The sequence below is a fragment of the Curcuma longa genome, chromosome 16 (assembly GCF_044706935.1).
Source record: "Curcuma longa cultivar G26 ecotype Majalengka, Jawa Barat chromosome 16, ITB_CL_G26_1.1, whole genome shotgun sequence".
Taxonomy (NCBI): Eukaryota; Viridiplantae; Streptophyta; class Magnoliopsida; order Zingiberales; family Zingiberaceae; genus Curcuma; species Curcuma longa.
The window spans coordinates 12,561,370-12,574,848 of record NC_133876.1 but is presented as its reverse complement, the minus strand read 5'-3'; the positions used below and the strand labels follow the sequence as shown (position 1 = coordinate 12,574,848).

At 35.4% G+C, this 13,479-nt stretch overlaps 1 protein-coding gene across 1 annotated transcript; it reads right to left on the bottom strand.

The window, feature by feature from the left end:
• Window positions 1–705: 705 nt before the first annotated feature.
• Window positions 706–12,957, bottom strand: LOC141847240 (uncharacterized). The gene is given in 19 exon segments (XM_074735232.1): window positions 706–1,334; window positions 1,475–1,739; window positions 2,771–2,910; window positions 3,090–3,165; window positions 3,642–3,970; window positions 4,505–4,591; window positions 4,706–4,869; window positions 5,779–5,815; window positions 5,817–5,924; window positions 6,051–6,170; window positions 7,009–7,119; window positions 7,308–7,490; window positions 7,991–8,136; window positions 9,477–9,666; window positions 9,741–9,878; window positions 10,408–10,579; window positions 10,670–10,860; window positions 11,531–11,791; window positions 12,428–12,957. Coding segments are annotated over 19 exon segments (3,345 nt in total). The 5' UTR covers window positions 12,719–12,957; the 3' UTR covers window positions 706–998.
• Between the last annotated feature and the right edge of the window lie 522 nt (window positions 12,958–13,479).

Here is a 13,479-nt window from a genome sequence, read left to right as displayed (position 1 = left end):
AAGTGACACGTGAAATGATAAAGTATTCAATGGTAGATCACTTACCACATTAATACAGCATGGCTTGTTATCGTATAAAGCATTGGTGATGGAACCCTCCTCTACCGTGATTGGAGATTTTCCTTACCTTCGATAGGACCTCTCCTCTTGATGGTTCTATAAAAGATTCTCACTTCTCGCAGACCCAAGTATGCTCACAGGTGCACGTGAGTGCATACACTCTCTACTCTTATTCTTGATCTGCATTTCCTATTCTTCTTCTCCATCTCTGACCAACAAACTAACTTGAACTTTTTCATCTCTAACCAACAGACTAACTTGAAGTGAAATGACTTATAAAATATTTAAAAAAATTTAAAAATAATTATTCATGAGGTGTACGGAATAAAAAGTACCAAATAACAATCCGAGACGCCCCGTGAGCACTTAAATTTTTTTTACATTTAATACTATAATTCAATTCTTAAACTCTAAAAACAAATTTTAAATGATAACCTTAAGAAAAAAATAATAAATAAATAAAAATATTATTATTTCTATTTCGAGCACTCAGAAATGATTCAAGCGCCCTAACTCTTATATCACGCACCGCGCGCCCACAATCAGATGATGCATAAATCTAAACAAAATCATCTAAAAAAATAACAAGTGACTCACTCTCAGAGCTCCCTTAACCTTTGCTACAATCTCGTGCAATTGGGACTCAAAAAAAGCATCTGCCTTTGTATTAAAAGGAAACATAGAAAATGTTTAGATATAGATTCTTAGGAGCAACTCACATCGATGCATAGTCTCTTCAAAAATGATGCACACCTAAAATTTTGCTTTAAGGAATAAATAGCATCTAACTTGGAGAAGGCGAAAATAACTCCTGTCCAAAAAGTTAGATAAGGCCAGGTAATCCAGGATATATATGAATGCAAGTCCAACCATGAGGCAATGGCCAAATAAAACAGATGATTTCCTTGAGGCGGAGTGGACCATGGATACGTTTGCAGTTAGTGTTTATGAGAATGTCTCCGCTTATTTCTAGATAGAGCATCACCTCTTTCCCTGTTCCTTCTATCGATGATCTTTACAATGCAGCATAAAGCGCCGATGGCAGCCATTGCATAGAATGCTTTATAAGGGGCTGAAAAGAGAGCATTGATGAAAGTAAAGTATCCGGCAAGGAGGTAGGCAAGGCTTAGGCCAGCTTCGCTTCGCCGAGCCCACTGTAAGGGCAAAAAAATGGAGTTCACGTCTGGCTTTGAACCGCAAAGGCCGTGCAGAATAACCCCGGTGCATAGAAGAGAATCAATTAGCCAAGGGAAGCTCTGTCCCAACGTGATTCTCTGAAACGAAAATTAAGAAAATGGGTGAAGATGAACACAAGTAATACAAAACATATGCAATATCCATTACGATTACGAAAGTTGGACGGTGCTACATGTTTTTTTGGGGCCGCAGATGTTAAGGAATATAAAACCCATACCTGGAACCAAGCAATGAGCGATGGTAGAAACATGAGTAACGCAAGAAGGTGCAAGATCAGTATGCTGAGCTGGTAGTTGAAGTATTCAAGCTGACTGTCACTGAAGCTTTTCGATTTGGTAGGGGAATAGCTTTCATCAAGAGGAAGTAGTGGGTCAAAACCATCATTGGCTCCGTCAGGGGATTGTATAGATGGCTTGTGATAAGGCCTATAATCAGAGTGTTCTTTTCTTTGGGCATGACTGCGCAATGAAGCCGTTAAAAAGCTGTTACAAGAATGAAGTAAGCTCTTAGAACGATTAAATTGAAGACAGCGATTAGAAGGTTTACAAAAGATAGAAAGAACTGTTTTTTGAGATGATTGTTTTTGAGATAACCATATAGAGAGACTTTAGTGATACTAAATAAAAAGTTTTATATCACCATAATTAGAAGGTGCTATTTTTTGGTAAAATTGAACAAGGCAAAACATGGATGAAGAAAAAGGGTCAAGTGAATGTAAAATATCCAACATTTACTTGAACTAATGGGCAAAAGAATTAGTAGCAAAACAAATTGGACAGCATTATTTTATATCCAAGGTGAAATAGGCTATAATGAAGTTGAAGTTCATATAAATCTGGAAAATAGTTATTGATGTGGGTGAAGCAGATTACTGTTATTTGGTGTATACAGTAAAAGAGCAGCCCGGTGCACGAACCTCCCGCCAATACGGATCTCAGGGAAGAGTCTATTGTATGCAGTCTTACCCTGTTTTGCAAGAGGTTGTTTCCGAGACTCGAACCTGTGACCTCCAAGTCACATGACAGCAACTTTATTTGGTGTATACAGGTCACAATTACCGAACCTAATAGCAGTACTTGGAGAGGGTTTGTAAGATAATATTCAGTGCGGCCGAGGGAAAGCTTAGTTGCGAAGAATATAAAGTAAATTTGTATGGATAACCAGCTCGGTATCAGAGCAACATTGGAACATTTGTAAATAGAGAACATCCGATAAAGTGAGCATTGCATATCATGAGCTAATCTTGGTTCCTAGAGATCATTAATATTTTGCAAATAGTCATTAAATGTTTATGTACTTTTCTCCATGAGTATCTTGTATTAGTTAATGACTCCATAGAGGAATGTGACAGAATAAGTTGAAGAACCAGCACAAGTTAGCCTGTAGAAACTAGAATTTCCAAGGCATAAAAGTTGTCGAGAGATGAAATATTGAATTTCACGGAAAAAAAAACTAGGAAGACAAAAGGTAATAAATTGATCAAACTGGTATGTTAAATTTGTTGGAAGAATACCTGCATAGAGCAGCATGACAATTGAAAGCATGAGATAAAAGCAATACAAGAAGGCCAAGAGCTGGATGAACGAAATAGATGAGTGGAATTGCAACAAACGTCACCACAAAACTTGCATTGTTCTTCAGAACCTGCACTATCTGTTTGAGTGGTTCAGAGTGTAGTGCAGATGCTAAAGATATAACAAATAGCGTTAATAAATGCAGCTCTAATTTCTAGTTTCCAGGCGCAGTCCAAACATGCCATATATTCTTGGTAATAATGCATTCTACGTAATCAAATTTTAAATCAAAGTTAGGAAGAGTTAGAAATAGTTTACCTTCATTGAACAGAAAAATGAGGTAAACCTAAGAATTTGGCGAAAAAGGACAAAGCTGTCTTCCCATGCCATCCAGCTGCAAGCCAATAAATATTTTTAAAACCAACAAAGACTAACCAATAAATATTTAGGAAAGGACTCAACAATTGCTAGTAAGCAATTAGCTATTCCTTATGAACTGGGAATCATAATTCCATGGGAATTGGTATCCCAAGGTCGTTTTTTGTAACCAAACTTAGGAATATCATGTTTGTTTAAGAGTAGACTTTTCCTTGGGATGGAACAACTCTCAAAGTGAACTACTCTATTTGAAAGGTTTTAAGGTATGTAGCTTAGCAAAGTTATATACCACAACTATTTACTAGTCTTGGAAGTGCTGAGTAAACATGCGCATGTGTAAAATTGCCCTTATCATTAGAAAAATGGATGCATAAAATGTTTGTAGCATGAATGGATCCTGGAACAATCCAACAACTAAAAAAGAGGTAACGGTTATAAGCACCATGTAAGCAGTTGAAGATTGCACAAAGATCCATTAAGGAAATCACTAACCTTTTCCTAATATAAACATGTACCGCTGCAACAGTGTATAGGACTAGAAGAGAACTGAAGATCAAAATCATGATGGCTCCATTTGCGATTAAATAACACAATATTGAAATTGAAATGTAGTTTGTAATTGGAGGTAACTGAGTTCTTGTCAGTAACATAACTGGAAAAGACATGAAAACTGGTAGCATAGCACAGACGAAGAATGGGAGTGGCATTCTCAAATTAGACTCTATTGCTGACAAAATGGAAGGCACAGATGTATCAAGCTCCCAAGCCCGTGCTTGCCGATTCAGAGCAAAAAAGACTGCAGCAATCATGAAACCAGTGATCTGCAAAGTTGAATAGTTTGTCAACTTCCAAAAAATGTTAGAGAAACTATGAAAAACTGTAATGAGAAAAAGTATTTCAGCCACAAAGAAGAAAAGTGCATGCATCAGTTTTAACAAGTTTAGAGGAAAGGAAAGATTGTAATGCCTATTCCATTGTGACAGATAATTACATGTAGATGTACATAATGATAAAATCCTATATCTAAAATATCAATGTGATCTAGCAAATTAAAATCACAATTTAACTCTACCCAAAGATCCCAAAGTAGGTCATAATGATCATCATATGGAGGAAGCGGCCTATTCTTATTTTCCTAATTTTTGAAAAGAAGGCTAATTTACTTGTGATGTCCATTGTTGAATTAACTTTTGCCCAAAGCTTGAAGATTTATTATTAACTAATTTGTTTCCTATTACTTTTCACAAAATATTGAAGTTCATTTATCTTATGCAATTTCAGTGGAAAACGTATGGTGATTAAATAAAAGGAGTGCAAGAACGTTAAAGGTAGTCTATCACAGAAAAAAAGTTCACCTGTGAAAAATAAGAAAGACAGAATCTGCTGGCAGCAGAAGGTAAAGAGACAGACAGGCCCATACTATATGAACAATGTGGATCCACCTGCAACAATTTTGATGCAAAAAAATACCACAGAGCAAAAATATGAGTAAATTTAAATCCTCTAAAAATAATAAAAGATTTAAAAACAAAACACAAGAAGCAGAGTGCATTTACCAACAATAACACAATTGTCTTGCCAGTCTCTGAACTAGAATCAAACATTGCAGGTGAAGAATCCACACTTATAGTCTCACTATACAAGTTAGGAATGATATGTAAACCCGATTGTGGATCCCAAGCGAGGGCGACAGGTGGGAAACAGCGAAGTTTACAAAACTCTGCAAATGCAGACAACTGTCAACATTGGGTAAATATCATGGTATGGAACCTGGACAAAGAGAGAAAGCTCAATATGTAGTAGCTTTAGGTTGCTCAGTGCACATAACTTGCAGAGATCTCTTCTCATCATATAACATCATGATGATATATCCTCTGTTAGTTTGAACCTTTCTTATTCCTTCACGACCTCATCAATTCAATCAGACAGGATCCACCTACTTTCAATGTTCCAAACATTTGACTCTTTGGCCACCTCTAATCTAACCAAATAAGAACCCTACGGGAAGATGAAAAAGCAAGCACTAAATAGGAAAAGAACAAGTGAAACCACACAACTTCAGTTCACAATTGAAATTGCTTGGAAAGGTGTAAGCAAGTGCCTAGAACCATTCTATTCTATGAATAATAATGTGCTTTCCTTCATTTATGGTGGTTAGCCCCAGCAAGTCAAAATAATATATTTGACTCTGGGAGGCTGCAAGAAGACTGCTACATAGATGAGACCATTGGAGATCACAGCAGACAACAAAGCGACACACCTCAATCATGATCACTTGGGAATTGTAACAAATGATAAACCACACAGAAAAATTGAAAGAAAGGTCATGTGATCGAGCAGTTGCCTAGGGCATAGATGACATATTGAAGTCGAAAAATCTAAAACTCCCCTATATAGGCAGTTCACTTCTACATTACATTATCATGAATGACATATTTAGAAATAAACACCTAGTGCCTCATACATAAGTGTGACCTCAACAAAAATGCCTAAGGCATTCAGGACTAAACACAGTGAAACACAACAATCATACACAAACACAAAGATATAATAGTACGAACAAAAGGACTACCTAGATGTTAACCAAAACTTAATTGGAAGAACTAAGAAAGGTTTAACTAAAGCTCACTGCTTTGCTCCTCTGGAGTTTGTTCAGCAGTAGTCTTTTATCCCGCAGCCTATTGTCTTCAGTGACAAAGTAGCCGGTAAAATGCCAAGGCTTAGGGAGAATGACAAATTGACAACAAGTGGATGATCTTCCTTGAGCAAAATCTCCTGCAACCATCCAATCAATGATTATGTAGATTTTACTAAAATGAAAAGAAAAAAATATCTTTGGTGGCACAAACCCAATACTCAATTTAACCAAAATAACCTATTGTTATCTTCTTAAGTATGAACCTCTTGAACATAGCTAGAATGAAGAAGTGTGGCGACAGAGAATTCTCTTTCTCCTTCCTTAGGATTGAAGAATTGTCCAACTGCCATAGAAACAGCTGGGGGAGGTCTACCTGATACAGTCTGGACAAGGAAAAATGATTAGATTAAGAATAGGAACTACTTAATAACTTCTAGGGTTACAAAGATTTTGTGAAATGACAGAAGCCTAGAAATGATGGTTACGGAAATAAAATTCAGGGTTTAGTTATTCTTGAAGTGATATAAGCTCACATAGAGCTCAATGGAGAATAAAATCCATATAGATGACCCAAAAAGGATAAAAAACAGCTGCACAATAATGAGTTTACTTTTTTGAATAATGGACACAATGTTCTTAAGTAGGTCTGACAGTGACAATGGAACAATGAAATTGCCACATATAAACACTCAGCATCTTTGAGTAGCCACTTTGAGAATCGAAAACACTAACATTGGTGTGATTAGATTCTGCAAATGCAGACCAAAAAATGCTTAGGACTGAAAACAAAAGTCAATTTTCCATTTTGAGAAAGCTTAGGTTTTAGCATATGAAGCTTTACCATGATAAGTAGCCAATATCATCTATGATATATCCAAAGTTCCATAACTTAGGTCAACAAAAGCCTCCACCTAATCTAGGTCAATATAAACATCCATCCAATCCTCCCTAGATAATCCAGTTTCTTGGGCCAAATGGTTGGCAAAAGAATATTTAGGGGATTAATCCTAACTCACACAAGCAAGGTCAAGTTACAAGCATAAACTTTATTAATAGCTTCAAACATGCAAGTATTAGGGTTATGAAAATTTGCGTATGCACACACTCACACACCAATAACAGAAGAAAAAAAATTCCTTTTACAAGATGTTAATCTCCAAAAATTTCATGACTAGATGTAATGCAATGCATGGTAAAGCTGCACAGAAAAGAAGACCATACCAATCGAGGTGCAACTGAAATGGTCAAGAATCGGAAACCATGCAATTCCTCAGGACTTAATTGAAGAAAGGAGGATGGAGGTGCTTGTTCTGTTTGGCTTCCTGGTTCAATCTGATACACAGTGACTTTAGAACATAAATTGCCTCTATACATCAAAGGAGAAGCTTTATGTGTTTAATTTAAGATAACAAGATTTCTGACAAAAAAATGGGAGCAAATTTACAAAGAAATTTTTGTTTTTGAAACCAATACACTGTGAATTGGAAAAGAATCAGCAGAAGATGGAGCAGAATTGGCACCTGTCTTGGGGCTGGTCCTGCAGGAATGTGAACCATCTTTGTAGTCACCTCTATAACTCTCCTACTAACAGGAAGTTCATGTGCTGACACTGTTTTTGTCTTCTCATGCCACAAGTGAAGTCTAACCCCAGAACAAGGGGCAAGGTTTGTTACAAACATGAAATGTCCTCTGCCATTTGAACCCTGAAAGTAGTTGGAATTTCAATTATGTAATACAAAAAATCATTCACATGAGTCAACAAAAATTCTCTAAAGAACCAACAATTCAAGTTATTAAATTAGATAATCATCAAAAAAAAATTCTCTCCCACTGAGGGGTTAAATGATCAATAGATAATTTCATTGGATTTTCATTTCACAACCAAGGAAAAAAAAAATAGTTTTAAGTCCAAGAGAATTACTCTTTAACTCCACATCTTTGATTTACCAAGTTCACTAGAACAACCTACTGGATTGTACCTAGTAATATCATCTATAAATACCAGTTTGAGTAAAGAATGAGAGGCATACCATCTATTGCATACAGAGAAAGGTATTGGAAGTCTGAAACCCATTCTACAAGCATCTAAGTCTCACCAAACAAAAAAAAAAACCAAAGAACAAAGCACAGAGCCACCTAAGAAAGAAACATTCATTTTAAGCCACACTCATAAGTAAAAATGTTATGTCTAGGTCAAATTTACCAGTTTCTTTATGTCCAACCAACGCCTTTTCCCATCCATTGCCAAAACAGTCACAGTACTTGATTCTATGTAGAGATCTCTCTCAAGGTCATCTTCATTCCAGTTGAAAGAGGGAGGACAAGAATATTGATCATGTACTGATGGTTCTGCAAGCCCAGTATCAGCGACCTTATTTAGAACTTTGAATCATAATATTATCAGATTGTCTCTGAAGTAACAAGAGCAGCAATACAACTCTTTGGAGTTACCATAAATTCTTGAGAATGAAAAGAAAATTATAAAGAAAATTATAAGAAATAAAATGTTCATAGTCCAAAAGCAATAAAAAAAACAATCACTTATTTACTTTAAAATGTATTTAACAATAATAAACACAAGTGTCAATATATAAGTTACAAAAGTATAATAAAAGCTATCATTTAGAAGATATAATTGTTCCTCCATCAACAAGGGTGGTTCAGAAGAGATGACAAGGTTCTAAACTCTAATCTAATGAAGGATTAAACAGACAAATCAAGAAGAAAAAGTAATAATATAAAGGAGAAAGGAGCAGGCGAAAGGAAAATTGTAAAATGTGATAATGTGAACATCAGTGTAAAAATTACCGTGAGAAAAACAAACAATCAAATTTATAAAAAATTGGGAAAAACTATAAAGATCAAATTAATCACTGTAAGGTTCAAGGATATAGAATAACCAAAATGATCTGCAATTGTTTAGTTTTAAAAACTTCAAATTCTTCTACTAAATAAGAGTTCAGAGCATTAGACACTACGAAAAAACACTTTCACAAATTTGCTTTTTAGAAGAAAAAACTTGTTGACGAAAGCCGTAGTGTTAGGCTGTTAACACAGAATGTGATAAGGTTTGAATATTATATAATTCTAATTTTGTGTTTGTTTAAAGAAATAAAATTGAAAAATGAAAAGAAAAGTAAAAGGGGAAATCTTTGCCACCGCCTTTTCAACAACTCCATAAAATATTTTTTAAAATTCATTTAGAATAAGATCAATTGATATTCACTATAAAAAGGAATATATATATATATATATATATATATATATATATATATATATATATATATATATATATATATATATATATATATATATATATATATATATATATATATTATTCAATTGCACACTGTAAGAAAGCATCTACAGAAATTTTTGTGAAATACAGAATATCAATAGGTCATCCCCAGAAAATAGGAGGAAATGACAAATTTTCACATGTTTCCATTTTGTGACTTTAATGTACTAACCTCAAATTATGTTTATTTAATATAAATTGCATGTTTATATCTTAACAAGATAACGCACTGAATATACTCTCCTTTTTGAATGGAAAGGCACATAAACATATGAGCTAAAGACAATCAATCTGTACTGATAAGTCTTTAGTTTGAACAGTTTCCATGCACAAACAACTTTAAGCTTTGTTCAGAAGAAACTAGTTTTCTGTGTAATAAGATGAAAACTACCAGTAGCATGTCCAACATTCTCGAGAGGAAACATCTTTGAAGGCACAGATGGTTTCACAAATCTTGCCCAATTTAGACTGTGAGGGACCTCACTCTGAAGCATTTTTGTCAACACAAGCATCCTTTGTGCTACACTTGGATATTTTTTACCAGTACCAGAGTTTACCATAGAAAGAAGAGCATGTGATACCTGCAAAAAATCATTGGCATGCAAATGATTCATTGACCAAACTTATTCATATACAAGGTTGTAAATGTGCTGACCTGTACAACTAGTTGATTGCACCAGAGAATACACTGGTGCTCCATAGAAAGCCAAACATTTTTCATACCAGAGCTCCCTATTGTAAAACCATTAGTAGACGGAATGATTCCTTCTAAAGAAGCCAATTTGGAACGAATCTGTAAATACGTCCATCAAAAAAATGTATCTGCCATAAGTTAGAATATTTGTGAAAATACTCTCATCGCCAAAATCACCATTTACATAAGCATGCACAGTTGGTTACACCAACTGTGCAAAATAGAAAAAAATGTGTAACCCTAAATGTGGACAACTTCATTAAAAATTTAGAACAAGAACTAGAATGTTTTCCTAGTTTGCACAGATAGCAAAGGACCTTTAAGCAGAATAGCAAAAGGACAGATGCAGACACTATACAACAGAGAAATAATGGGAAGGTGTTGCATTGTGCATGCTATTGATAAAGCTGTCATTTTTAAACTCATACATCAAGGCTTTAAATGACTTACACCATTGATTTGGAAAGCAATCGCCAAACATAAAACCAAGTATTGCACACTCACTGTACCATACATTAACAGAGAGGAAAGACGACATGAAACCGTATATGCATCACACATATCTCTTCCACAATTAATCAAAAGAAAAGTAGAAACTTCTAGCATGCAGAAAAAGAAAGAGAAAAACCTGGTAATCATATATGCCTCCAGATACAGAAACAATAACAACATGAGATAACTTTGGACTAGAGATAATTTGGCCAGCATTATTGGTTTGTGGTTCATAACCCTTTCTCCATTTTTCATTGACTTGAGAAAAATAATGTCCCAAAGATGGTTGCAGCGCAATTGGAGGAGATCTGAAAACCATTTAACTCTTGTCTATCAGGGATTAAGCATCCATACACAAAATTTTGATAATATCTACAAACAAAGGTAAGAGAATATACTGGTGCGGACTGGAAAGAGTTATTATAGTTGCCACAGATGAGCTCTGCAAGTTTGGATGAACACTTGCAGCTCTAGCTACAAAGCCTCCCATTGAATGCCCAACTAATATTACACTTGAAGGCAAGCCTCCAGAAATTTCAGCACCTTCTTTAGACAGTGCTTCCTGAGATTCTCGATATTGGTCCAAGATCTACAAATCATATGGGACATGTGTCAGCAGCAATGTTAACAATTTACATGCATGATGGCAGATCAAAATATTATTTCTCTTCAAAGGAAAAGAAGGTTAAAACAGATAATCCAGAATAAAAATGCAAGCTTGCATTAAATTAACTGCTGAGATCCGAACTAAGAATCGAAAGTAAAAGTATATTGCAAGTTATGCCATCAACACAATTTATAATTTGCTAAGAAATATTCCTACTAGGAAAACCCAACAAGCCACCAAAGAAACTGAACAACTAGAGCATGTTTAATGACTGCATGTGTAAGCACATGTAGTTATGGATATTGAGAAGAAAATATATAATTGAGGTGTGATGGTTGGAATTATGTGAATTTTTTAGATGATAGGAAGAATACTAACAGCTTGGTATATAAAACTGATATATGTCTATAAAAACACATGTATATTCTTGTTCAGAGTACAAAAGATCCTTCAGCAGGAGCAAAAAATGTAAATTTAAGCAATGTTTGCATGCTAATACTCAGTAAATGCTTATCAGATCAGAATTGATAATAATAAATAGCCCTGCATCATTGCACAAAGAAAAAGTTCTGAAGACATATACATTGTTAGCCAAGTAAATCCTCCCTTCACATATAAATAAATACTTAGAATGTTGAAGTGATAAATATACCCTGTGGATTGCGTAGACAACATATTCAGTATGTTCCTGGAGTATCTGCCCATCCATTGCAGAATGTTCCTCTTCAAGATCCACAGCAAACCAGTCAAGCTTTTGATTATATTGGCTAGGAAGAGCAAAGTTCTCCATATCTGCCAACGAAAAATCCAGTTCGCCAGTCTTTTCAAGTATCCTAGATGATTCCTTGTAGTAAGATAGCTCTAGTGGTCCTCCTTGGTATGCCCTTGCAGATTCAGCAGCCAAAGATCGGACCTAGAAAAACAATGAAAACATAAAGAAGCTAGAAATAGCTTACAAGAAAAATTCATAATCAATGCAAGGAAAACTCAAAAGATAGAAATGGAATGCTAATTCGCATATGGAAAATTGATTTTTTTTATGAATATCATAGTAGATTAACTTTTTGGCAATCACATAAATTTTAGATAAGAGAAGTGGAACTAGTGACATGGAGCTATAGTGTAAAGTTACTATGCATACTTTTAAGCAAGCTTGAGCAAGTGTGTACAAAGTCAAAGACTTCGATAGAACTATTGTAGTAGCAAATGAAAAGATTGTTTGTAGATATGCTGCACTTGTGCAGTTTTGCTTTCTAAAATCATGAAAAGAGTTGATAAATGTTAAAGCACTAACAGTTCCAATAACTGAAATGAAGTATATCTCCAGCCGGCAACTTGTTAATGTCAAAGTATAAGTCACAGCAATATATTTTAGAGCCCCTTTTTGTAAAGGATGCATTCTCTTTGAGCAAATAATTTTCCTTAATAACTTACATAGAACATTGTACAATCGTTTCGCTTAAAGAATAGGACTTTTCAAGGCTAACAAAGTTAGAGAATGTGGAGCACTGTACTCTGTACACTGACAAGAGTGACGACAGGGGCTTACCTGCTTGTAGCTTCCACCATTTCCAGGTATGAAAAGAACAGGAACGCCATCAATTTTCTTTAGATGGTCGATGAAATCAATCGTCTTCCAGCCTTCATGGTACAGGAACAGCCCGTACTTGTTCGAAGAGACATTGGCAGGCGCAGGGATAGGGATGTAGGTCGGATACATGTACGTCATGATGCACCCATTCGGAACTGGCTTCAGCAATTCGTACAACCCCAGAAAAGCCACCCACACGAACAGAACCACCAGAGCTACGATTCTGCACTTCGATCTCAAACCCCCCATTTCCAAAAGAAAGCAAGATCAAAACCCCGCAGAAAGAATCTCCATCAAAACAAGACTTCCCACAGAGTGTCAGAAACCAGATCTGCTTCAAACGTGCGTTTGAAGTACAAAATCCGAACTCCACTTGGATGAGAATGTGACGAGATCACCTTGAAAGAGGCGAACTCCACCTCGGATCAAACTACGAACTCACCGGTAGCAGCGGCTCGAGATCTTCAAAGCGGCGAAGAGGAAATCGCCGAAGGGTTCGAGGAAGATGAGGAGGAGAAGTCGAGGAACATGAAAAAGGAAGAGAGCTATTTGGATCGATAACGCTACAGCAGAGGTGGGAACACTTATTAAGGGCTTACTGGTGTACCGGCGTAGCCGGTTGCATTTAGACAGCGGAGCAAATCCGCATCTATATGTTCCCTGTGTGAAGAGGTGTAAATGATAAATTAAATATTTATTATATATATATATATATTCATATTATTTGTTATTATATATATATAATTTTATATAATATAATTAAATTTGATATAAAATAATAAAAAATTATTTATAAATGATAAATCCCAGCCAAATTTTATGGACTCAATCCCCATTTGAAAGAACATACGGCGGTCAATTCAGAAAAAAATTCTTACAAATACGTCGTAATTGGGGATCGAACCACGGGTCCCTAAATCACAATCTGGATGTTCTACCGTTGCATCATTGCCCCGCGGACATTTATAAATCATGAAGAAGCTTATGAACATTAAGTTTATTAGTGTTTA